Source organism: Mirounga leonina, unplaced genomic scaffold, assembly GCF_011800145.1.
Source record: "Mirounga leonina isolate KUSES-001 unplaced genomic scaffold, KU_Mleo_1.0 Mir_168, whole genome shotgun sequence".
Taxonomy (NCBI): Eukaryota; Metazoa; Chordata; class Mammalia; order Carnivora; family Phocidae; genus Mirounga; species Mirounga leonina.
In genome coordinates, this window is record NW_023270426.1 from 370,890 (window position 1) to 397,197 (window position 26,308).

The 26,308-nt window shown below is 52.5% G+C and overlaps 2 protein-coding genes across 4 annotated transcripts in view; both read left to right on the forward strand.

The window, feature by feature from the left end:
* COL23A1 (collagen type XXIII alpha 1 chain) overlaps positions 1–4,725 on the forward strand; it is a 308,363-nt gene extending 303,638 nt beyond the window's left edge. The window contains exons 26-29 of the mRNA XM_035013904.1: positions 2,213–2,266; positions 2,445–2,531; positions 4,233–4,271; positions 4,680–4,725. Of these exons, the coding sequence (XP_034869795.1) occupies positions 2,213–2,266; positions 2,445–2,531; positions 4,233–4,271; positions 4,680–4,682 (183 nt within the window). The 3' untranslated portion in view covers positions 4,683–4,725. The remainder of the gene's footprint in view (positions 1–2,212; positions 2,267–2,444; positions 2,532–4,232; positions 4,272–4,679) is intronic.
* Positions 4,726–8,825: 4,100 nt separating this feature from the next.
* The window catches only part of PHYKPL (5-phosphohydroxy-L-lysine phospho-lyase), a 35,539-nt gene continuing 18,056 nt past the window's right edge, over positions 8,826–26,308 (forward strand). For all 3 annotated transcript variants that reach the window (XM_035013907.1, XM_035013908.1, XM_035013909.1), the window contains exons 1-8: positions 8,826–8,940; positions 9,814–9,932; positions 10,990–11,149; positions 14,150–14,224; positions 14,825–14,912; positions 14,990–15,106; positions 16,579–16,661; positions 16,917–17,142. In XM_035013907.1, coding sequence (XP_034869798.1) covers positions 8,882–8,940; positions 9,814–9,932; positions 10,990–11,149; positions 14,150–14,224; positions 14,825–14,912; positions 14,990–15,106; positions 16,579–16,661; positions 16,917–17,142 — 927 coding nt within the window. In that variant the 5' untranslated portion in view covers positions 8,826–8,881. The remainder of the gene's footprint in view (positions 8,941–9,813; positions 9,933–10,989; positions 11,150–14,149; positions 14,225–14,824; positions 14,913–14,989; positions 15,107–16,578; positions 16,662–16,916; positions 17,143–26,308) is intronic.

Here is a 26,308-nt window from a genome sequence, read left to right on the forward strand (position 1 = left end):
ATGGACGATGGGTGGATGGATGATGGATGGGTGGAAGGATGGATGATGGGTGGATGGAAGATGGATAGATGGATGATGGATGGATGATGGGTGGATGGGTGATGGATGGAAGATGGGTGATGGATGATGGGTGGATGGAAGATGGGTAGATGGATGATGGGTGAATGGATGATGGATAACTGGACGGAAGGATGATGCATTGGAACAGGAAGGTGAGGAGAGCAGTGTTGCAATATCCTGGTGAGAGATGATGAAGCTTCAGCTAGGACATTACTGTGGGAAGGAGAGGAGAGGAAATATTAGTCCAAAGTTGATTGGATCAAGTGTCTGGGTTGCCAGCAACAGAAAACAGTTCAAACTGGCTTAAACTGACTCCTAACTGAAAAATCCAGAGGGACAATGCAAAATCCACACAACCCAGCCTCTCAAGCTTATTATCTGTGCTTCTGCTGTGGGGGTATCATTTCAAGTTAGGTGTGGTGATGGGATGGAGGCAATAGCCCCAGACCCACATCCTCCCAGACCCAAACCCTGGAGAATGACTATGTGCTTCACTCTCCTTTTAGAAAAGACTCATCAGTTCTCACTGGCCCCAGTTGGGTCAATGCTGAAACATCAACTTGGCCATAAGAAATGCAGTGCCCTGGTTGGCCAGGCCTGATCACATGCTCCCTGACCAGAATCAGGGCTGCAGGGACTCTGGTGTCCACCCTGGACTTGGAGGAGAGAATGTCCCCTGGGAGAGCAACTGCAGACACACAGAGTTTCTGACTGGGAGTGTGGTGGTCCATCCCTGAGACGGTCCAGAGAAGAAGCCAATGCTGAATCCTGTTCACCCTCTGGACCCAGGGAGGTCCAGAGTGTGGCCTCAGTGGCCTTCATGGCTCAGAGCAGCATCTCAAAGCCATGCCCACCTGCTCTAGCTGGCAAGCCTTCGGCCCCGCGCCCACTCCACCAGGCCCAGCTGCCATGGGGATTCTGCTCAGCCTCCCTGATCTCAGACCCGGGTAGAACAGCCCCTCTCCCCGGGACCCCATGGCATCTGGTTCATCCTGTGTCACTGAGCATCGACCATCATCTTCTCTGCCCTCTTGCCTGTCATGTTAGACCGTGAGGGAAGTGTCCCATTTGTTCCTGCGGGGTTTTAATTTACGGAGGTGACCGAGTGACGACCCAGAGAGGTCAATGCCATTGAAGAGAGAGTGGGCTATTAGGGTTCCCGAGGGAAGGGCTCACCTCGCTATGCAGTGCCCCATGGGGAAGCACCAGGTTTGGTGGGGGGAAAGAAAGGGGTGGGGGGGCAGAGCTTTTATGTGGGTTTCCTCAGGGAAGGCAGGCCGGGCACAGGAAACAGTTGAAGACGGGCAAGTATGAACGATGCAGGCGGGCTCTGGGCTGGAGGGGTGGCCCCCTGGCGTCCTGGTACCCGGCCTGGGGATAATTTAGGGCAGAGGAAGTATCAGCTTGTGCGTGAGAGGCAGATAAGGGGGATGACGGGGGGGGGGGGGGGGGAGATTGTTGGTTTACATATGAAACGTGCTCCCAGGCCCGCCCTTTGTTACCCCTAAGAGCGGGCGTGAGGGCAGGGCAGCCTGTCCCTGCCCAGCAAGTTCAAGATGTCAAAACATCCTCAGACACAGAAAATAAAAAGGGGGAGAGGAGAGACCCATCAAATCCGTTTCTCTGTCTTCAGTATCCAGCCCACAACGCAGTTCCTAGTGGATGCTTAGAAATGTTGGTTGCATGAGTGGATAGACAAATGGACGAATGGACAGATGGGTGGATGGGCGGGTAGGGGCATAAGAGATCAAGCCAGAGGCAGAGAACGGAGGTCATGATTTCTTAGTCTGGCAAATATAGTAACACAAACATCCCGAGTTTCCTGAGTCTCTGTCCCTAGCCACGCTTGGGCCAGCACCAGCTGCATGGGACAGAGACGCAAGAGAAAGCCCCTGGCCGGCCACTCTGCCTGAGGGCGTCTGTCCAGAGACACCGGCACTGTTCTCCCGTGGAGGAAGCAGCGCTGGTGTCCTGAATGCACACTTGTCTCTAAACCAGCCTTGCACCCAGCCTACGTGTCACCTAGGAGCTGGACCGGGCCCAGTTTTTGCCACCAATAGGCATGGGGGCAGGGCAGTGACGGATGGGAGGGTCATGGAGATGAACGGAGAGCAAGAGCAAACCTCAAACCTCATTTTATTCCTTTGGCCAGGGGTTCCCTGGGCCCCGAGGAGAGAAAGGTGACCGGAGCGAACGTGGAGAGAAGGTGGGGAGCACGTGGAGAGAAGGGGGGCAGCAGGAAAGGAGCCAGGGCAGGGGGAGGTTGGAGGCGGGTGCAGCACGACAGGGGTGGCTGCCAGCTGGAGGCCCATCCCTCTGAGAAGTGGAAAAGGGGTCCTGGGCCTGGCAGCCATGGCCATGCCCCCATCTCCCTCCTTGTGCAGGGGGAGCGAGGCGTCCCGGGCCGGAAAGGCGTGAAGGGCCAGAAGGGTGAGCCAGGACCACCGGGCCTGGACCAGCCATGTCCTGTGGTACGTGTCGGAGCAGAGTGGGAGCCCCACCCCAGGTCTTCGCCGCCTCGGGACTATGTCTTCTCTGTCCACATAGCTCACTTGCAAGTCCCGAGAGACCACCATGGCTGTCCCTGCCATCACGGAGGCTCCCCTCGCTCTGGTCCTGAATCCCTTCAGGGGCATGGTTCAGGGCGACCCACCCCCTCCCCGGGGCAGAGTCCTTGCCAGCGTCACCGCCTCTCATTTCTCAGCTTCCTTGGCCCTAAAGGGGGTTAGGAGGCTTTGGCTGGTGTGGGTGGCCCCACCTGGCCCCTGCACCTCCTCTGCATGCCCCAGAATCCTTCCCTGCTCCCCACACCTTCCTCCTTTCCTTCTCTCGGCCCACCAGACCACAGGCCTGATGGAACCACACTTCACTTCCCTTCCCCGCAGGGCTGGGAGGGTTCACACATCAGACTCGGACGTGGAGCGCCCCAAAGCAGGGCGTTTCCAGACTAAGACCGAGCAGATAGCCATACCCGGGCCATCCCCAGCCCCAATGCGTGCCGGCCACCTAACAAAGGGGGATCCTGGGTGAGGGATCCCAGAGGCCCGGTCCTCTGTTCTTCAGTCTTCCCATCCATGCAGTGAGGGTGCTACTCCCTACCCCCAGATGGCTTGAGGGGTGAATGAGAAAAAGACAAGAAGAGCAGAGTGGTAGGCATAAAGTGCAGGGGGACACGGGGGGCCCAGCCTCGCTGCTCCAGGCCCTGGGCCGAGACTTCCATCCAAGTCATTCAGCCTTTGTCTTTGAAACAGGAGAATCCCAAATGTGGAGGCAAGTGAGGGGCGCCGGGCTCCGGGGGGCCCTGCCCTGCGGTATGAGATGTGGCTTGCTGTGTGCTGTGTGCTGGGCTGGGTGGGGCTGGGCAGGGCAGGGCATTCCGGGCACCTGTGCCCACCACTCTGACTCCCCTCTCCTCTATCCTGCCTTCCCTTCCTTCCAGCCCCTCCTGCCCCCTTCCCTTTGGTGGGGCCACGGCAGTTCTGGGGGCTGTGCTCCCATGGGTGCCTCCAGAGTGAAGTGTTTTCCGTGCCGGGGTTCCCCAGAGACTCTAGGCTGACTGACGGGTCAGCCATGGCCCCTCTCCAGCTCCCCCGCCCTCCGGGCTGCCTGGGACACCCGCCCCACCCCATCTTGTGTCTGAATGCTGAGCCAGCGTTGGCTTTGCTGGTGCCCCAACCCCCACCCCGCTCTCTACCCTGAGAGCCTCATCCTGCCCCGTCTGCCCCTCAGACCCAGACACAGGGACCAGGACAGGCTGCAGGGGCATCCTGCTTCCTGGACTGTCCTTCAAACGCTCTTGATGAAACTCCCTAGAGCTGTCAGGCCCCCGCGTGAGGGGCCAGAGCCAGCGTCAGGAGCTTCGATCTCCTGGCCAGCAGATTCCAGCACAACCCCCGATCCTCCACGGTGCCCTGGTTCTGTCCCCTGCCCAGGTGTCCCAACAAACAAAGCCCCGTAGGGATGCACTCAGAGCAAGTGCAGTGAGAGGCCCACCTGTCTCGTGACCCGACTACCCAGGTGGACAAGCATTCGCGCCCTGCCTTAGTGGGGTCCATTGGCCTCGTGTGGCAGCTCCCAGGGCTACACCTCCCGACACCCAGGGCAAGAGTGTATGGAGTGCAGGGAGCTCATCAGTCCCCCCGCCCCATCACTGAAACCTTTTTCTTTTCCAGGGCCCCGATGGGCTGCCCGTGCCCGGCTGCTGGCATAAGGTACCTTGCAGGGAAGAGTCTCTAGGGCAGGCTGGGAGGAGGGGGACAACGAGGGGGCCCCCAGGGGCTGATATCTGCAGCTCCCCAATAGCACCTGAATAGCTGGGTTTCCCCATGATGACATGACCCTAGTTTTGACTCTCCCATCAGGTGGCTCAAGGCTTGGGGCCGTGGTCCTGGGTGATTGGGCACAGCCCACCCTGGGCTCACTCAGTGCCTGGCCCAGCCAGGACAAAGCCTGGGATTTTGTCCAAACTGCCCCACTGAGAGGAGGTAGAAGCCCTGAGCCGGGGATGAGAGGACTGGGGCACACGTGTTCTAGAAGAAATGGGCAGGACAGGATGCCCAGACAAGGGCGGGGCCTCTGGGGCCTCCTTGCTCACCTTCGGTCTCTCCCTTCTCTTCCAGTGACCCCCGCACCCAGCTCACAACCTGTACAGATGCGTGTGGACATTTTTAATTTTTGTAAAAAAACAAAAACAAAAACAAAAAACAGTAATATATTGATCTTTTTTCACGGGATACACCCCCTGTGTCCTTATAACATTCAAGAGGGTACGTGGCCCAGCCCCAGAATGATCAGCATTGGAAGCTGGCAGGAAAGCAGACAGTCCAATCCAGGGGAATGGTGTCCTCGTGGGGGGACAGCCGTGGGACTTGGCTTTCCCAGGAAGGAGACGAAGGTGAAAGCGCCTGGCTCAGGAGAGGCTGCAGAGATGCTGGGTTGGGCCCTCGGCCACCTGATTAGCAGAGAGACTTACCCCACCCCACCCCACCCCACCCCCGAAGCTCCAGAGCCCTGGGGCCGGCTCCATCCAGAAAGGCCCAGAGCTTGGACAGTAAATGCAGCTGTCCCAGCCTCTCTGGCCTCTGGACTCAGCCACAGTCAGCTGCCCACCCCTCGGGACCCCTCTGGGTCCCAGGTTCCCCTGGGCAGGACAAGATTCCTGCCCAGCCCCCAGGGGCTCTAGCTCCCACCAAGTTCAGGAGGCCTCAGGGGTGCAGCCTGCCATGAGAACACGTGTCCTCTGGTCTGGAGGAGAGGCCAAGCACTCTGACCACCACCTGAGGACCCAGCTGCAAAGAAGCCTCATGCTCCCTGAGTGCAGAGGACGGTGGGGTCCCAGACGGGAGGGGCTGATGCTTCCCAGGTATCTCGCAGCAGCACCCAGAAGAGGGTCACGGTGAGACTTTGCCAGCCCGAGGAGACTGGCCTGCAGCTCAGAGTTTGGGTCTCACTGGCCCCAACTCGCCCACGGGAGAAGACTCTGGCCAGCCTGCCAAAACTGGTCCTTTGGATGAGCTGTGCAGACAAAGAGGGTCTTGGGGCTGGTTCCGGGCCAGCCTGCGCAGGAGGGTCTGAGACCCAGCCACCGGTGCTCTGGAAAGAGGCTTCCCCACCTCCAACAAGAGTCCCCAGCTGCCGCCTCCAGCGCAGCGGCTTGCCCCCCTTCTCTGTATAGATGGATATCACTGCGTGTAATAAACCCCAATGTGTGTCTGGGTGTGCCTGTCCTTGCACACTGCCCCTAAGCACCTCTGGGTGGGGAGGGACAAGGGGGACACTCCCTGGGTCAGAGCTACCCCAGAAACCAGAGGAACAAACCAGAGGATTGTTCAGGGTCAGGGCAAAGAGAGGGTTTGGAGTTAGAAAGACCCAAGGCCTGGCCCTGCCATATACCGTCTGAGCCCTGTGTCCACTCACTCATATCACGGAGTCCCCATATGCCCCCCTGATCCGATGACCAATGAATGCTGCATGACATATCACCCCAGAGCTTACCTTGAAACAACAATATTTCTCTCTTACCATTCTGGGGGAAATGGGCTCAGCTGGGTGGTTGTGGGGCTCACTGGGGAAGTCAGGATTGTGGACAGGGACAGAAGCATAGTGGGGCTCGGGTGCCTGACGGAGATCACTGGGTATCCAAGCATCCTTTGGAGCCCCAGCAGAACCTCACAGATGGAATGTATTCGACAGTTTGTAATCCACTCCTCCCTCCACCCAGGTGCCTCACTGGATCCCATAACCAGTCCTGTGAAGGACAGGGTCTATGTGATCCGTGTCCCTGTTTCCATTGTACATATGAGGGAACTGAGGTTCTTGAGCAGTTCGTCACCTGCCCAGGGATGGACCGCCAAGACAGGGTGACAGGCAGACTGGGCCCAGGTTCTTGGATGGCCTCCAGTTGGTCCTTCCAAATTGTTTGGCAGGGCATGGAGTCGGCTAGGCAGTGTCAAGATGTTGGGTGATTGGCAGTCCGATCCTCCTGGGGGTGGCAACCACATGTACCCTCTTCCCCCTGACCTCGGAGCTCCCTTGGCCAGACAAGTCCATTCATAGCCCATTGTTGCCCCCTTGTGGCCTCGGACCGTGTATCATCAGGTCTGCAAATTTCAACAAGCTTCAAAGTACAGAGCGGGTGGAGTCCTCCAAAACCTTGGGTTGGTGGGGCAAGAGACTGGAGAAGAATGATGTGCTCGGGGTCCCAGCTGAGACTCGGGATTTGTTCCCAGCCTCACAGCTGAGCCTCAAGGACTGAGAGCCTCGTGTCTCTCTGCCTCAGACTCTCCCCTTCCAAAGCGAGGGAAGCACATTTACTGAGCCCCGCTGTCGGCCATGGCGGCTAGACTAACCACAAGGATTACTATCTCCTTTTCCAGATGAACTGAGGTGGAAGAGGAGGTCTACGCAGGCCTCCTGATCCCCAGGATACTGCTAGAAACACACGGGGTGCTAGTGGTTGTCACAGTGACTGGGGGACACTGCTGACACTCAAATCCGGATTCAGCCCCTTCCTCCCACCCCCTGCCCTCTAGGCCTCCGGTGGTACCTCGAGGTAACGGAGGAGTGCTGAGCGTGGAGGCAAGGAGTGGGCTTTTCTGAGCAGGAAGAAGGCGAAGCTTCCTGCTGTGGTCCTGACCGTGTTGGAGACACTCTTGGCCCAGAAATGGCCCAGCCTGCTCTCACCTCCAGCCTCCTGGTACTGCCTCCTGGACCCAGACACCCCAGGAGTAGATGAGCTATGATGTGGGCCTGACTGCAACCTTCTCACCCTTACCCCAAGGCAGGGACAGTCCCTGAGCCAACCTGACTTCTCTGCGCTGCCCTGGGCCACAAGAGGCTTGTGTGTGGGCAAGAGACCGGGCCAAAGATGGGGCCCAAACGGGACTCTCAGACTTCCCCTCCCCCACTCCTTTTTTTTTTAAGATTTTATTTTTTGTGTTTTTTGTTAAGATTTTATTTATTTATTTGACAGAGAGAGACACAGCGAGAGAGGGAACACAAGCGGGGGAGTGGCAGAGGGAGAAGCAGGCTCCCCGCGGAGCAGGGAGCCCGATGCAGGGCTCGATCCCAGGACCCTGGGATCATGACCTGAGCGGAAGGCAGACGCTTAATGACTGAGCCACCCAGGCGCCCCAAGATTTTATTTATTTTTTGACAGCAAGAGAGAGATAGTAAGAGCAGGAACACAAGCAGGGGGAGTGGGAGAGGGAGAAGCAAGCTGCCCGCTGAGCAGGGAGCCCAATGTGGGCCTCGATCCCACGACCCTGGGATCATGACCTGAGCAGAAGGCAGATGCTTAACCGACTGAGCCACCCAGGCGCCCTTCCTCCACTCCTTTCTAACTCAGTTTGGGAAGACAAAGAAGTTCTGGAGCTGGATGGTGGTGATGGTTGCCCAACGTGAATGTACTTAAAATGCCACTGAACTGTACACTTTACCACAACTTAAAAAAAAAGAAACTCCAAATGTTCTTTAATAAATATCTTAAGCATTTTACAGCGTGGGGGGAAGAGATGAAGAAATCAGCAATGAGGGAGCAAAGCAGAGGGTTGAGACTCTTGAAAGGTGACAGGAGGGACAGCAGGAACCTCCCCTTCCCCAGCTTGCTCAGGCTGCAACCTAGGGCCCTTGTTCTGGGTTTGTCAAGGCAGAAAGTCCCGGGGCCCCACCCAAGTCGGGGTTATCTCTCTGGTTGCCCAGCTTCCCAGCGCCTTGGGGGCCAGCGATTGCTTCTCACTCACTGGACTGACAGGCAGAGCCGAGCTGGAGTCTGGCCTCGGCTGCACACTTGCTGTGTGTCTGGGGAGCACAATCCCTGTCCTTTCCGGCCCCGGGGTCTCCCAGCAGGCCTCCCAACGCTCTTCCTGCCAAAACACTGCGTGTGTCCCTTCACCCTGCCTGGATTCTAGCCAGGCCCATGACCCCCTTGGTCAGTCCTAGCAGTGACACTGCGCCCTCCTGCGGCTTGTTCCTGAGACTGGGGAGTCCTAGGTCGGGCCCCAGCCCTGATGATCTCATCTCCTCCCCTGAGGCTCCTGTTGTGAACCAGGCCCTGGGATAGGTGTCTGTCACACATTCCCAGTTAACGCTCACGGGGCAACCCATTGTATACACCAGGAAGGCTGGTGTATAAAGACAGCCTGAGCTCAGAACTCTGCAGCGATACAGAGCAGCCGCGGGGTCACCCAGGAGCCCTTCCCAGGGAGGGAACCCGCGGGGGGGGCGGGGCCGCGGCGGGGGCGGGGCCGCGGCGGGGTCTGGCGGCCGAGCAGGCGAGAGGCTTCTCGGCGAAGCGTCTCCGCGCGACCAGCCGCCGGGTGCCATGGCCGCCGATCGGCGCGGGAAGGCCGAGACTCTGGCCCTGAGGCGGCGGCTGATAAGGTACCGAGACGGCGGCGCGGGGCGGTGCGCTCACGCACGACGCACGCACGTCGGGCGCGGAGCCCGCGGAGCCCAGGAACCCCAGCCCCCGGGCCCCGAGCGGGCTCCAGCTCCCCGGCCCGCCAGACCCGGCGGCCAGCAGCTGGTCCCCGCGGCCGCCTCCCGCACTGCGTCCTCCCCGGGCAGCCCCCAGCGGCGGCCGCTGCCCGGCTCTGGGCAGCCTTTGCCCCTCGGAGGAGGCCTCTGCCCTGGCACCTGGGAGGACCTCCCCCAGGGTTGGCCCGCCCCCCGGACCTGGGCCTGGCCTGCGGGTGACCCGGGAAGAGGCTCAAAGTTCGGACGAAGGGTGGGCATGGGCGGGGAGGGGCGTTTCCCAAGAAGCCTTAGAGAAAGTCCACCCGTGCTCTCCGCGGCACTTGGGGCGTGAGGCAGCTTCTGGCCAGAGCTTGGGGCTGACACCCAGCGGGACAGCAGAGACGCTTGGCTGGCAAGGACCACTCGGGGCTGAGCGCCAGCCACGTAAAGGGGGCGCCCTCCCTCGCACCCATCCCAGCAAAGAAATACTGCCCTAAGGAGTCCCCATGGGTCTGGGGCAGCCACCTTTCCTTGGGATCCCAGGGACTAATGGGGGCACATGCAGAAATGAGCAAGGTCATACAGCCTTCAAATGACTTCAGCAATTTCAGTTTTAGCAGCTTCTTAACACATCACTTTCCTCCTTTCCAGCCACCTATACAGTGGGGGACCAGAAACAAGGAAGCACCACTGTGCCCTTCAACCTTTTGTCCCTCCCAGAAAAGGGCGGGGGGAGGCTGTGGTGGGTGGACTTTTCCATTCAGATCTTCAGACATGGCTGTCCACTTGTTCTCACAGCGATTCTTGCAGACTCTTTTTTCCGGAGGATCCTATTAAGATTGTCCGGGGTCAAGGACAGTACTTATATGACGAACAGGGTGCAGAATACCTGGATTGTATCAACAATGTGGCTCATGGTTAGTATCATCCCTTGGGCTGGCAGGGCAGGGTAGCGGGCTGAGGCTGTGAACCTGGTCCCAGGGGGATCCTGAGATTGCAGAGAGGTGTGGAGAACTTGGGTTAAGCTGAGCAGAGGAGCCCAGTCTTTCTGGTGTAGCTACTCTAGAGTATCCAGGTGGTAGCTGTGCTAAACCAGACAGGAGTCGGAAACCTAGGTCTGAAGTCCAGGCCCACTTGGGACTGATGGTGAGCCCAAGAGTGTCAGCCTGGCCATGACCAGCCACACAGCAGGGCCCTGGCCAAGTGCTGGGGGTCATGGCAGGGCTTCAGCCCCAGGGACCTTCTCAGGTGCTAGACAAGGAAACTGAGGTAGGAATTCAGTTATCCAGGTGGGGCCCCCAGAACTGATGGAACGAAAGGGAGTCTGACCCAACGGGCACAATAGGGGTTAATGAAGTAGAGGTTAAAAGCCGGGGCTCTAGTCCAGACTACTGGGTTCATATCCCTCCCCTCCACTTTATGATCTTGGGTAAGCTACTTAATTCTCTGTGCCTCAGTTTGCTGATCTGCAAAACAGACACGATCACACTAGCACCTCACCTCAAGGCGTTTTGGAGAAATAAATGAGTTAATTCAAATAATTTGCTCTGAGTGTGCCTGGCACATGGTGAGCTCTCAGCACATGGTCACTGTTATAATCCCCGGCTGTTGGCAATCCACATTACCTCCAGCCCCCCCACTGACTAGTTGAAGTCAAGCCTGCTGACAGACATTCCCCACATCCCATCTTTGCCTAACCGGCCTCAAGAAGCTTCCCTGGATTCTCTAGATAGGGTCTCCGCCAGCAGCCTTTCCTTCTGCCAGAATCTCAGGGACTCCTTTCCAGGTCTCCCTGTCCAGAACGCCGTCTCCGTCCCCCCCACTCCAACACACACACACCATCTTGAGCCCCCCCCCCTTTTCCTCTCCCACCCAACTGCTCTCTTCTGGCTAGGTTTATGGCCCGGGGCTGGGGGAGGCCCAGTGGGGCCAGCTGAGCGGAGCCACTGAGTGACGCAGGTGTTTCTCTCCCAGTCGGGCACTGCCACCCTCTCGTGGTCCAGGCCGCACACGGACAGAACCAGGTGCTCAACACCAACAGCCGGTACCTGCACGACAACATCGTGGACTACGCACAGAGGCTGGCAGAGACCCTGCCGGAAAAGCTCTGTGTGTTTTATTTCCTGAATTCTGGGTAAGTGGACTTCGGCCAGCTCCCCGCCCCCGCCTCCCCGGGCCAGAGGGTGAGATGGTGGAGACAGACAGAACTGCTCCCGCAGGCGAAACCTCGTCTAGTGGACCCAATGTGTTCTGGGGGAGAGCCAGGCTTGCCCTGGCTCAGCCTGTAGACCTGGGTGCTGGCTCTGTTGGATCCAGTTTTCTGGTCTCTTCGTAAGGCATGCCTTTACCTCCATTCCATGGTCATCCTTGGGGCTTACCCAGGTCATACGTTCCTTTATTTCTGCCCTATGAGTACACTGGCACAGCTGGGGGGTTACAGCCAACATCCCCACCCTTGTCACTAGGGGTCCTTCACATAAACGCAGAATTCCTAAGGTGGGGGGGTCATTGTCTGGAGGAGAAGTAAGGGGCCTGATGAGATGGAGAAGCAGTGGGGGGCCCTGGGCCTGCTCCTGCTCAGAGACGGTCAGAGAAGGCTGCCCTGAAGGAGCACTACCAGGCACGGAGCTGATGAGGAGGAAGGAAGCTGCCCACCCCGTTGGAAGTATTCTTGTCAGGGTCCCGCAGCCCACAGAACAGCCTGTGCAAAGGCCCTGTGCACACTTGAGGACCCAAAGGGAGAGGAGCAGGTACGAGCGGATACATTCAAAGTGAGGAGTTTGTTTTGATCCTGAGAGCATTCGGGAAGCTGTCTGAGGGTTTTAATCAGGCAAGTGATGTCATTGGGGGCTGAGGAAGAGCGAGAATGGACAGGGTTAGGCACCAGTTCAACAGCCAGCTGACAGGTGATGGTCGCTCACACCCGGAGTGGCAGTGGGGACAGAAGCGATGATGCACATCAGCACACGATGACTTGTGCATAGAACCAGCCCAGCCTGTCTGGGAGAGAACATTCCCACAAATCCCGCATCGCGGCATTTGGATCAAAGTGATGTCTTCTTCATGCACCAGTCCCTGGTCATTTCTAGGAAGTGGAATTTCCCATCCTCGCTTTGCGGATGAGGAAATGGTAGTTCAGAGAAAGGATCCAGCTTGCCCAGGGTCATCCACATGGGAGAAGGCAGAGCCGGAACCAGAGCCTCTCCGGGAAGAGCAGAGAGCTGGGTCCGGGAGTCAGCTTCCTGGGCTGGGCAGTGGGGGCAGGGTTGCTAGTTGACGCCGCCACATTCAGGCTGGATTCCAGCGACTTCCACGTTGCCAAATCCAGCGATGTCTTTGCTGTCCTTGTCTTACCCTGTCTCAGCAGTGGACTCAGCATTACCACTGTCTGGAAGTGCTCTCTGGTCTTACTTCCAAGACGCTTCATGCTGCGGGGTTTCTGCCAGCTTCTGGCCATGCCTCGGTCTCCTGTCTCCTCGGCTGATTGCTCCTCCTCTCTTGCTCAGGGCCGGTCCTAAGCAGCTGGTTCTCTGAGCCCTCTCCCTCCGTGGTCTCACCCCGTCTTGTGGGCCAGCATAGTATCCGCGTGCTGGTGATTCCCAAATTTGTGCCTCAAGCCCAGATGCTTCCCATGTGTTCCAGCCTCAAGGTTCCAACCGGACCGTCTCCAACTTGATGTGTCCAAACAGAGTTGGTGGTCTTCCACCAACAGCTGGTGTGGGACCGTGGCGCTGGCTCTCCCAGGTATTCCCAGGAGGACACCCCCCCCACTGCCACGCCCACCCTGTCTCACCTCGTAAAGGCGGCACTATCTGCATCTCCGCTCCAGGCAGGAGCCACACACCCTCCTCCCAGACCCCCATCACGTCCCTGTCGTCTGTCCGCAGGTTGTCTTCTAACTCCGTCCATCTTTCTGCTCTCCATGGTGTCCTCCTAGCTCTCCTCCCATCCCCTTCTACTCCATTAGCCCCACCCAGCCAGAGACTTCCTCCCCAGGTAGGAGCTAAATCATGTCCCTTCTCCAATTAAAACTCTCAGGGGTGCCTGGCTGGCTCCGTCGGTGCAGCATGTGACTCTTGATCTTGGGTTGTGAGTTCGAGCCCCACATCAGGTATGGAGATAACTTAAAATCTTTTGGAAAAAACACTCTCTTCAATAGCTTGGTACAGCACTGACAAGAAAATCCAGCACCTTCCAGGGCCCCTGAGTGTCTCCCCACTTCCTCTCCCGTGCTGCCCCCGGCCTCCCTTGTGCCGTCTCGGTTCCCTGAGCACACTTGAGCACTTTTCCTGCACAGGGCCTTTGAGCGTGTTGCTCACGCTGCCTAGAACCTTCCCTGTGGGGCCACAGCTCAGGTAGTGTCTCCTCACAGTTTTTCTCTGACCCCTGTATTAGGTTAGGCTGCCGTAACAAAACACCACAGACTGGGAGACCTAAGTGACAAATGTATTTCCCCTATTCCTGGAGGCCAACATCCAAAAGAAGGGGTCAGCAGCTTTGGCTTCCTTGAGGCTCTCTCCCTGGTTTGTGATTGGCCATCTTCCTGCTGCGTCTTCACTCAGTCTTCTGTGCCTGCACCCCTCCTGTGTCTCTGTATGTCCACAGTTCCTCTTAGGAGGACACGGGTCCAACTGGCTTAGGACCCACTCTGCTGCCCTCATTTTAATTGAATCACCTCTTTGAAAGCCCTGTCTCCAAATCCAGTCATGTTCTTCGGTGCTAGGAGTTAGGACTTCAACATAGGAATTTGGAGGGACACAATTCAGCCCTTTATCTAAAGGGAGGCCCTGTGTGGTTCTCTTGGGGGCACTTACCAAAATGATCATTCTTTCCTTTTTTTGTTGTTTTTGGTTTGCTTTGGCTTGGCTTTCATGACGCATACTAGAATATAAGTTCCAGAAGGGCCAGGACCTGTTTGACTTACTACTTGCCCCGCTCCCCCAGCTCATAGAACATAGAAGGCATTTGGTAAAATTTTCATTGAGTGAATGAACTCAGACAACTCACAAATAGCATCCTGAGACTCTTCCTGCTGCTGGAAGGGTTCCTCGTTCCCTGTTCTCTGTAGGAAGCAGGTATCCAGGAGGAAAGACCTGGACAGCTGTCTGAGCACTGCCCTCCTTTTCTGTCATAGGTCAGAAGCCAATGACCTGGCCCTGAGGCTGGCCCGCCAGTACACGGAACACTGGGACGTGGTGGTATTAGACCAGTAAGTGCCCTTTCCAGAAGCCGGGGCCCACCACTTACTGGGGGTCATTGAGGCTCTAGCTTTGAGTGCCTTGGGCAGGAGGATGAGGGGCCTGGGCTCGTGGAGGGAAGCATGTGGACCTGGCCATAGAGACACCCCTGCATACACCAGGGGGCTCTTTCCCCCGGGCCTCTCTTCTGGGAGCAGAGGATGCTTTGTAAGGTGGTGAGACTTGGCCCCACATTTTAGGTATGAAAATTGTCCTGATGCTATTGAGTATCTGCTATGCACGGGGCCCAGGCCCAGGGCTGGAGCATTATCCCATCCAGGATTCATTACAGTTCTGTAGGAGGGAACCAAGCCCCCCGCCCCCAACTTCACAGAGGAGAGCACTGAACCCAGAGAGGTTAAATGATTAGTCACCATTACCGAGCTAGTAAGCAGCCTCTCAGGAAGTCTTGCTCCCAGGCTCCCAGGCCTGTGCTGGTTTCCAGCCCTAGGACTCGGGGCCTGTGTCAGGTTGGTCTGCTCTGAAGCTCCTGAGGTGGGGAGACAGTTGTCGGGGCCGGGCCGTGGAGTGTGTGCCACCTGGGCCTGAGCCCCTCTCCGTTCTCCTCTCAGTGCTTACCACGGTCACCTGAGCTCCCTGATCGACATCAGTCCCTACAAGTTCCGAGACCTGGATGGCCAGAAGGAGTGGGTCCATGTGGTATGCACTGCCCAAGCGGGCAACAGGTCGGTGCCCACCCCCCAGCCCAGATGACATGGTGCTGTCACTCCCCACAGGCACCTTTGCCAGACACCTACCGGGGTCTTTACCGGGAGGACCACCCCGATCCAGCTGGGGCCTACGCCAGTGAGGTGAAGCGCGTGGTGAACAGCGTGCAGGAGAAGGGCAGGAAGGTAACTGCAGCTGCACAGGCCCGTGAACAGAACAGCACCGTCATTCCCTCTGTTGTCAGTGCAGTGCTAGAGACCAGGCACCCTGAGAGACCCCGGAACCGGGGCCCACTCTTCAGGAATCTCAGAGGAGGTTAGGTGCTCAAGAGAGAGTTTAGCTGAAGACTTGTCCTGGGTGTGACAGGAGTGCAGGGGCCCAGGCTGGACTGGTGTGGGCATGGAGGGTCCTTGGAGGAGGTGCTGCCTGATTGCAGTGAGTAGGGGGGTTAGCACTCATGGTGGGGACTGGGGGGAGGAGAGGAAAGGCATGCTAAGCAGAGGGGTGGCCTGCAGAGGTGGAACCTCACCAGTGTGGGGCCCGGCTGAGCTGGCAGGAGACGAGCCGAGAGAGGCAGGCAGGACCCCTGTGCCACAGGACCACAGGGCTGTGCTGAGGGGCTGGAGGCCACTGGGAAGCTCTGAAGGGTGTTCAGAAGGAGAGTGACGAGTCGGGGGGATGCACGTGCGTGGGGCCGGCCTGCTGCCGTGAGGAGGCCCCACCCAGGGTGTTGCAGTGAGATGGAGCGCAGGGGCAAACCGGAGAGGTGTGTGTGCTCTAGGGGAGCAGTGGCCGTGGCGACAGCAGCGGGAGGGAGTCAGCTATTGGCGGGAGGGCTTTCTGGAAGGCCTTGCTGATGCAGTGACAGCTGAACGCAAGATGGACGGCCAAGACAAGCAGGCGGTGAAGCCAGACAGATGGGCAGAACCAGATCAGGGGAGGTTGGCATGTGCGTTTCAGACGCTTTGCCTCTGCTTACAGAAAACCAGGAAAGCGACAGCTCTGGGGGCAGCAGGGGCGACCGGTTCTTGCCCCATTGGCCCTCCATCTGGGCGGTAGTCTCTGAAGCAGTTCCGAGATCCAACATAGCTTGGAGGTCACAGCTGTGAGAAGTGGGGTCCCTGAAGGGGTTTAAGCAGGACAGTGATGAGTTCAGTGACTGGGCCGAGGATCGCCCTGGTGGCCACTGGAGGACGGACTGACTGCAGGAGGCATCCTGGTAGGTGACACCCATGGGAGGCCGAGACAGGTGTGTCGGGGTGGAGGGGACGCGTGGGGTGTACAGACGGCGGAGAGGCAGAGGCTGTGCTGACCGATGGATCATGGAGTGGGGGCCTCATTTCTCTCGGTGGGGGTGATGGGAGTCACTGACCAGGGCAGGGAGGGAACAGGCCAAGGAGGGAGAAATCAGTGCCTTTCATCCGGGACATGCTAAGTACAAGGAGTCTGGAGAATTCCCCGTGGTAAGAGTTGGTTTGCAGCCCGAAAGAAAACCCAGTCCCAGACCAGATGTGATCTGGAGCCCAAAGGGGCCACACAGCGACGCTGCTGACTTGTCCCGCCAAGAGCCAGCACTGAGCCAGCATTGGCAGGATGCGCCTAGCCTACCACCCAGTGCCTCCCCGGTGGTGTCCCCAGCGTTCTCTCTCCTCCACAGATCGCAGCCTTCTTTGTGGAGTCTCTGCCCAGTGTTGCGGGACAGATCATTCTCCCGGCTGGCTACTTCCCCGAAGTGGCAGAGTGAGTAGCTGGGACAGGGTGCCTCAGGGAGGGCAGGGCTGTAATGGGGCTTCCCGACCTTTTGTTCCAAATTCCAGCCTCAGCCTGAATTGGCCAGAATTTTGAGAAGAAATGGTGGCCCCGAGAAAGCCAGCCACCTGCCTAATGCCCCCACCTTACTGCTGGCAGAGCCAGGGTTCAGAGTCCGAGCCCCCCAGCTCCTGGTCCAATCCACTCTTACCGCAGACCCCGTCAGCCGTCTGTCCTCTGCCATAGGCACGTCCGCAGGGCTGGAGGGCTCTTCATCGCAGACGAGATTCAAGTGGGCTTTGGCCGAGTAGGCAAGCACTTCTGGGCCTTCCAGCTACAGGGAGAAGACTTTGTCCCCGACATTGTCACCATGGGCAAGTCCATTGGCAATGGCCACCCAGTAGCCTGTGTGGCCACAACCCAAGCTGTGGCAAGGGCCTTTGAGGCCACCGGCGTCGAGTATTTCAACACGGTGAGTGAAGGCTCCAGGGCAAGGGAGCACTGTGGGGTCTGTTAGGCCTCACCCTGCTTGTCCTTAATGAGCAAAGGCCTCAGGCCTAGCATTGTGCCCAGCATAGAGATTCCTAAGATGCTGTCTTTGGGGGTTACCGCAGGTCAGAGGAAAAAAACATACAACCTTAAAAACTAGCATCAATCCAAAGACTGTCACAAGAGATCGTGCCTTGTAAAGTATACAGAAAGAATACAAGGGGCTCTCCCTCCCTCCCTTCCAGCAGGCACGACCTGCTCTGTGCCAGGCCCTGTGCCTGAGCCGATGCAGATGTGTGAGGAGCTCCATCTGTTTGGATGACGAATGGTCTGGGGACAGAGTTGATATTCCAGTAGGAGCTTTGAGGAGAACATGGCTCCTAGTCCTTGGGGTACAGACTAGAGAGCTTCCCCTAAGTGAAGTGGGTCCTTGTGTTGCAGGAGAAGCCACAGCGTGTTTGCTGGCTGAGAGAACACACAGTGGGTGAGGGGAGCATGGTGGTCCCCAGGGGCTTCCTTAGAAACAGCTGAGGAGTCCGGGCTGGTCCCGACGGCAGTGACAACCTATGGAAGGGTTTTCACTGGGGATAGAGGAGATGTGAAATACACTTTAGAAGGATCTCTGGCGATCAGTGTGGAGAAAGAACCAAAGGTGGGGAGCCTGATGTAGGCAAGAGAGGAGGAGGCCCAAATCTGGGCACCAGCCCCCGAGAAGAAATAGGAAGGGAAAGCATTGAGGGGAAGAAGAACTCACTGTGACTTCCCAAAAAAAGAGCCAGGTTGAATTGGAGACGGAAACATGTCAGGATTGGGCAAGATGGTCGAGAGTTGGCAGAGAAGGTCGTGAAGGGTGAGGGCTGACAATTCGGCAAATGGTCACTCAATGCCCAGGGGACACACAGACAGAGCCTCTGCCCTGGACAAGCTCCCCGTTGAGGAAGACAGACAGACACCTGATCAGAGGCGTGGAGAAGGGCTTGATGGAAGGGGTGTGACGTCAGCGCTCGGAGAGCATGGGACAGCACAAGGGATGCGGGGGGCGGGGGTTGCCAAGAAGAGGAGAGGTGTGGGAGGACTAGCCCTGGGGGCACACTACCCAGTGGAGCACGATGCAGCTTTTTTTTTGTTTCTTTGTCTTGACCTGAAGTGCACATAGTTAGATTATATAAACCTCTGTCCCTGCACGGTTCTCTCCTCATTAACCAGTTAAAGTAACAATAACTTTTATTAATGTCATAAGCATCCAAGAAGCCATCATTCCAAGTAAAAGTTAGGCCCTGGATGGTAACCTGCATCTACCCATATGGCTGGCTGCCCCCCCCACCCCCCCACCCGATAACCACCTCCGGGTTCATTGTTCATTCTAGTTGTTTTTTATCCTTATAAAAAGTGTATCATGCTGTGTGTTCTCTTGGGAGATTGGTTTTTTGCACCTAACATGATATTACTGAGAGTGGTCCACATTGCTGGTCACCGAAGTTGGACTGCTTCATAATATGCCACTGTCTGAATGTGCCGTGATCTATTTGTCCATTCCTGGTGATGTGCTTTGGGGATGTTCCCATGGTTTTTGCTGCTATAAACAATTTTTATAAGTTTCTATTGCGCACGTGCCGGAGTTTTTCTTAGGAATAGACCTAAAAGTGGACTTGCTGGGTCATGGGGTCTGTGTTCACTCTCCATTTTTAAGAGATGATGACATCTGTTTTCCAAAGTAGTTCACAAGTTAACCACCAGTGGTGGATAAGAGATTCTATGGGTCTACTTCCTGTCAAACACCTTTTAATGCTCATCATGCAAGTGGGGTGTAAAATGGTAACCCCTCAAATCAGGTAATGGTCTTGACATGACATTGCCTGGTTTCAAATTATGTGAAACATCTTTATGTATTTTTTTTCTTATTTTAATGTAATTCCAGTTAACATACAGTGTAATATTCGTTTCAGATGTACAATGTAGTGATTCAACACTTCATACCTCACCTGGTGCTCATCATAAGTGCACAGCTCAATCCCCTTCACCTACTTCAGCCGTCCCCCACCCCCTCCCCTCTGGTAACCATCAGTTTGTGCTCTGTAGTTAAGAGTCTGTTTCTTGACTTGTCTCTCTCTCTCTCTTTTTTCCCCTTGCTTGTCTGTTTTGTTTCTTAAATTCCACATGACTGAAATCATAGTATTTTGTCTGTCTCTGACTTATTTCGTTTAGCCTCATACTCTCTAGGTCCATCCATATTGTTGCAAATGGCAAGATTTTGTTCTTTTTTATGGATGAATAATATTCCATTGCATAAATATACCACTTCTTCTTTATGCATTCATCGGTCAGTGGACACTTGGGCTGCTTTCATATCTTGGCTATTATAAATAATCCTGCTAGGGCGCCTGGGTGGCTCAGTTGGTTGAGCGACTGCCTTCGGCTCAGGTCATGATCCTGGAGTCCCGGGATCGAGTCCCGCATCGGGCTCCCTGCTTGGCAGGGAGTCTGCTTCTCCCTCTGACCTTACCCCCTCTCGTGTTCTCTCTCTCATTCTCTCTCTCTCGCTCTCGCTCCCAAATAAATAAATAAAATCTTTAAAAATAAATAAATAAATAAATAAATAAATAATCCTGCTATAGGGGCGCGTGGGTGGCTCAGTCGTTAAGTGTCTGCCTTCAGCTCAGGTCATGACCCCAGGGTCCTGGGATCGAGTCCCACATCGGGCTCCCTGCTCCACGGGAAGCCTGCTTCTCCCTCTCCCACTCCCCCTGCTTGTGTTCCTTCTCTTACTGTGTCTCTCTCTGTCAAATAAATAAATAAAAAATCTTTAAAAAAAAAAAAAAAAGTCACATGCTCTACCTACTGAGCCAACCGGGCACCCTGGGAATTGAATCTTTATTTTTTTTTAAGATTTTATTTATTTATTCGAGAAAGAGAGAGACAGCATGAGCAGGGGGAGAAGGAGAAGCAGACTCCCCGCTAAGCAGGGAGCCCAATGCGGGGCTCGATCCCAGGGCCCTGGACTCATGACCTGAGCCAAAGTCAGATGCTGAACCGACTGAGCCACCCAGGCACCTCTTGAATCTTTTTTAAAACTTGAGGTATGACTGACATATTAGTTTCAGGTACACAACATAATGATTCGATATTTATCTCAAAATGATCACCAAAACAAGTCTAGTTAACATCCATCACCACACATAGTTACAGATTTTTTTTTCTTATAGTGAGAACTTCTAAGGTCTACTCTGTTAGCAACTTTCAAAAATACGGTAGAGTGTTATTACCTATAGTCCCCATTCTGCACATTTTACCCCCAGAACTTATTTATTGTAACTGGAAGTTTGTACCTTTTGACGAACTGCACTCATTTCACCCATCCCCCACCACCACCACCTGTGGCAACTACCGATATGTTCTCTGGATCAAAGCATTCCATTTTGGGTTTGTTTTTTGCCTTTTTTTTTTTTTTTAAGATTTTATTTCTTTGAGAGAGAGAGCACGAGCAGGGCGGGGAGCAGCAGGTGGAGGCAGAGAGAGAAGCAGACTCCCCACTGAGCAGGGAGCCCAATGCGGGGCTCGATCCCAGGACCCTGAGATCGTGACCTGAGCCAAAGGCAGACGCTTAACCAACTGAGCCACCCAGGCACCCCTGTTTTTTGCTTTTTGTTTTGATTCCACAAGTAAGTGAGATGCAGAATTTGTCTTTCTCTATCGGACTGATTTCACTTAACAATGTCCTCAAGGTACAAGGCATGCTGTCACAAATAGCAAGATTTCCTTCCTTTTTATGGTGGGATCATATTCCATTGTGTATATATACTGCATTTTCTGTATCCATTCAACCATGTGTGGACACTTAGGTTGCTTCTATGTCTTGGCTATTGAAAATAGTGCTGTTGGGGCACCTGGGTGGCTCAGTCGGTTGGGTGTCTGCCTTCAGCTCAGGTCATGATCCCGGGGTCCTGGAATTGAGCCCCACATCGGGCTCCCTGCTCTGCGGGAAGCCTGCTTCTCCCTCTCCTACTCCCCCTGCTTGTGTTCCTGCTCTCGCTATCTCTCTCTGTCAAATAAATAAATAAAATCTTAAAAAAAAGAGAGAGAAGAAAAAGAAAATAGTGCTGCAATTGATACAGGAGTGCAGATATCTCTTCAAGATAATGCGTTTTCGTTTCCTTCTGATATATACCCAGAAGTGGAATTTCTGGATCATATGGTAGCTCTATTTTTAATTTTTTGAGGAACCTCCATACTGTTTTCCAGAGTGGCTGCCCCAATTTACATTCCCACCACCAGTGCACGAGGATTCCCTTTCTCCACATCTTCGCCAACACTTGCTATTTCTTGTCTTTTCGGTAATAGCCATTCTCAGAGGTTGTGAGGCGATATCTCATTGTGGTTTTGATGCTGAGTGATGTTGGGCACCTTTTCGTGTACCTATTGGCCATCTGTATGTCTTTTCAGGAAAATGTCTATTCAGATATTCTGCCCATTTTAATCATATTCTTCTTTTTTTGGCTATTGACTTGTATGAAATCTTTATGTTTTGGATATTCTCTCCTTATCAAATAAACGATTTGCAAATATTATCTCCCATTTGGTCAACTGCCTTTTCATTTTGTGGGTGGTTTCCTCTGCTCTGCAGAAGCTTTTTAGTTTGATGTAGTCCCATTTGTTTATTTCTGCTTTCTGTTGCCTTTGCTTTTGATGTTCAATCCAAAAAGTTGCCAAGGATGATGTCAAGGAACTTACCATGTATGTTTTCTCCCAGGAGTTTTATGGTTTCAGGTCTTACATTCAAATCTTTAATCCATTTTGAGTTAATTTTTATACATGGTGTAAAATAGTAGTCCAGTTTTCCAGGAATTGAATCTATCATAAGGAATAATTTTTTCCTAATAATGACTTTGGCTCTTAAATTGTATTTTATCTGATGTTGTAAAGCTGCTCCAGCTCTCGATTAGCTTTAGGTATGTTTGTTTTAACAAGCATGTATCTAGAATTTGGTTTTTTGTCCAAATCTGTCAATATTTGACTTTAAAGTGATTACTTTAGACAATTTAAGTTTAATGTAACTATTGATGTATTTAGGCCTCTTGCCAACACCTTCATTTATAATTTCAGTTTATCATATTTTTCTGTCTCTTTTAATCCTTCCTATTTTATTTGGTATCTGTATTAAAAGTATTTCATCCCAGGCGCCTCGGTGGCTCAGTCAGTTGTCTACCTTCAGCTTGGGTCATGATCCCAGGGTTCTGGGATCGAGCCCCACATCGGGCTCCCTGCTCAGTGGAGTCTACTTCTCCCTCTCCCTCACCCTCTGCTGCTCTCCCTGCTTGTGTTCCCTCTCTCTCTGTCAAATGAATAAATAAATAAAATCTACCAAAAAAAAAATTAAAATGTATTTCATCCCGAATTATTTTCAGTGCAAGCCTTTATATTGCAAACCTTCTGAAATCTTGTGTGCTTAGGAATATCTTTATCAGGCCCTCATATTTATATATTTTATTTTTTTTAAAGATTTTATTTATTAGTGAGAGAACACGCAAATGAGAGAGCACAGATGGGGAGCGGCAGAGAGAGGGAGAAGCAGGCCTCCCGCTGAACAGGGAGCCCGATGTGGGGCTCGATCCCAGGACCCTGAGATCATGACCCGATCTGAAGGCGGACACTTAACTGACTGAGCCACCAAGGCACCCCCATATTTATATATTTTAACTAAATATAAAATCTAGGTCCTATTTTCCTCCAACATGTTAAAAGTATATTGCATTGTAACCCTGCATGTAGTATTGATATAGATAAAGCTGAAATCATCCATTCTTTTTCAGTTGAAATATAATTTACATACTCATAAAATTCACTCTTTTAAATACAATTGGGGCACCTGGGTGGCCCAGTCGGTTAAGCGGCTGCCTTCAGCTCAGGTCATGACCTCAGGGTCCTGATCTTGAGTTCCGCATCAGGTTCCCTCCTCATCAGGGAGCCTGCTTCGCCCTCTGCCCCTCCCCCCACTCGTGGACGTACACACTCTCTCTTATAAACAAATAAATATCTAATAAATAAATACAAATTCAGGGACACCTGGCTGGCTCAGTCAGAAGAGCGTGCAACTCTTGATCTCGGGGTCGTGAGTTCAAGCCTCATGTTGTGTGTAGGGATTACTTCAACACATAAATAAACTTTAAATACAAATTCATTGGGTTCAAATTCACATACAAATCAGTGGTGTTTAGTGTACTCATTAAGTTGTGCAACCACCATTACTGTCTTAATTCTGGAACATTTTCATCACCCAAAATGCAGCCCCATTAGCAGTCACTCCCCCATCGCCTTCTCTCTCTAAGTCCTGGCAGTCACTAACCTTCTTTCTGTCTTGACAGATTTACCTATTCTTGACATTTCATATAAATGGAATCACAAAAACATGATCTTTTGTGTCTGACTTCTGCATGTAGCCTAATACTTTCAAGGTTCATCCATGTTCTAGCATGAATCAGTAGTTCATTCTTTTTTAGGGATGATGAATAATCCCATTGTATGAATATGCCACATTTCACTTATCCCTTCTTCGCTTAATGAACATTTGGGTCGTTTCCCCTTCTTGGCTATTATGAATAATGCTGCAGTGAACATTTGCGTCCATGTGTTTGTTTGGACATATATTTTCTGTTCTACTGAGTATGTCCCTATGAGTGGAATTGCTAGATCATATGGCAACCCTAGGTTTAACTTTTTGAGGATTGACAGACTTTTTTCAAGTAGCTGTACCACTTTACACGCCCACCAACAATGTTATGAGGGTTCCAGTTCCTCTGTATCCTCTCCAGCATTTGTAATTTTCCGTCTTTTATTATAGCCATCCCAGTGAGTGCAAAATAGTATTTCATTGTGATTTGCATTTCCCTCGTGGCTAATGATGTTGAGCATCTTTTTATGTGGTTATTGACCATTCGTATATATCCTTTGGAAAATGTCTACTCATGTCCTTTGCCCATTTTTAAATTGGGTTACTTGTTTCTTTTTGCTGAATTGTAAGAATTCTTTATCAGGTACTAATCCTTATCAGATAATTTGGAAATATTTTCTCCCGTTTCTGAGTTGTCTTTTCACTTTCTTCGTAGTCTCCTCTGAAGCACAAGGTTTTTAATTTTGTTGGAGTCCAATTTATTTTTTCTTTGCTTGCTAGTGCTGTGGAGTCCTATCTAACCACTGCCTAATCCAAGGTCATGAAGATTTACACTTTTACTTTCTTCTAAGGATTTTATAATTTTAGCTTTTAAACTTAGGTCTTTGGTTTATTTCAACCTAATATTTTGCATATGGGATGAGGTGGGGTAACTTGACTCACTTGCATGTGGATACCAGTTGTCCCAACACCATTTGCTGAAAAGACTATTTTTATCTCATTGAATGGTCTTGGTACCCTGGTCAAAGATGCGTGGTACCCAGCATCAAAAGCTAAAATAAGCAAATAGGATTACATCAAATTAAAAAGCTTTTGTACAGAGAAGAAAACTATCAAAAAAACAAAAAGGCAGCATACTGATTGGGAGACGATATTTGCAAATCAGACATCTAGTAAGGGGTTAATATCCAAAATATGTAAAGAATTTACACAACATAAAAACAAAAAAACACAGTTGAAAAATGGACAGAAGACCTGAATAGACATTTTTCCAAAGAAGACATACAGATGGTCAACAAACACATTAAAAGATACTGAACATCACTCATCATTAGGGAAATGCAGATCAAAACCACAATGAGATATCTCCTCACCCCTGTCAGCATGGCTGTTATCAGAAAGACAAAAAAATAACAGGTGTTGGCGAGGATATGGAGAAAAGGGAACCCTTGTGCACTCACTGTTGGTGGGAATGTATGTTGGTGCAGCCACTATGGAAAACAGTGCAGAGGGTCCTGGAAAAAGTTAAAATAGAACTACCGTATGACCCAGCAATTCCACTTCTAGCAATTTATCTGAAGAAAATTAAAACCAATCCAAAAAGACCTATGTACTGCTGTGATCATTGCAACATTATTTATAAGAGCTACGATAGGGAAGCAGCCCATCAGTTGATGAATGGATAAAGAAGATGTAGTGTGAGGGGCGCCTGGGTGGCTCAGTCGTTAAGCGTCTGCCTTCGGCTCAGGTCATGATCCCAGGGTCCTGGGATCGAGTCCCGCATCAGGCTCCCTGCTCCGTGGGAAGCCTGCTTCTCCCTCTCCCACTCCCCCTGCTTGTGTTCTCTCTCTCGCTGTGTCTCTCCCTATCAAATAAATAAAATCTTAAAAAAAAAAAAAAAAAGATGTAGTGTGTGTGTATGTGCACGCATGCCTGGGTAGTTCAGTCAGTTGTAACTTATCTTACACACACACACACACACACACACATACACACACAATGGAATTTTATTCAGCCATAAAAAAGGAATGAAATCTTGCCATCTGAAACAACACAGATGGAGATGGAGGGCATAATGCTAATGAAATAAGCCAGTCAGAGAAAGACAAATACCATATGATTTCACTTTTATATGGAATCTAAAAAACAATTGATTCTGAGTTTTCTGAGTTTTTATATATTTTGGATATTAACTCCTTATGAGATGTTATTTGCATATCTTCTGCCATTTGGTAGGTTTTTTTTTTTTTTTAAGATTTTATTTATTTATTTGAGAGAGAGAGAATGAGAGCATGAGAGGGGGGAGGGTCAGAGGGAGAAGCAAACTCCCTGCCGAGCAGGGAGCCCGATACGGGACTCGATCCCAGGACTCCAGGATCATGACCTGAGCCGAAGGCAGTCACTTAACCAACTGAGCCACCCAGGCGCCCCATTTGGTAGGTTTTATTGATGATTTCCTTCACTGTGCAAAAGTTTTCAATTTGATGTAGTCCCAATTGTTTATTTTTGCTTTTGTTGTCCTCTAGATCCAAAAAGGTATTGCTTAAACAAATGTCCAAGAGTTTACTGCCTATTTTCTTCTAGGAGTTTTATAGTTTTACATCTTATATTTAAATCTTTAATCCATTTTGAGCTTAGTTTTATATATGATGTAAGAAAGTGGTCCAGTTTTTCTAACACCGTTAATTGAAGAGATTGTCTTTTCCCCATTGTATATTCTTGCCTCCTTTGTTGTAGATTAATTGGCCATATAAGTGTGATTTTG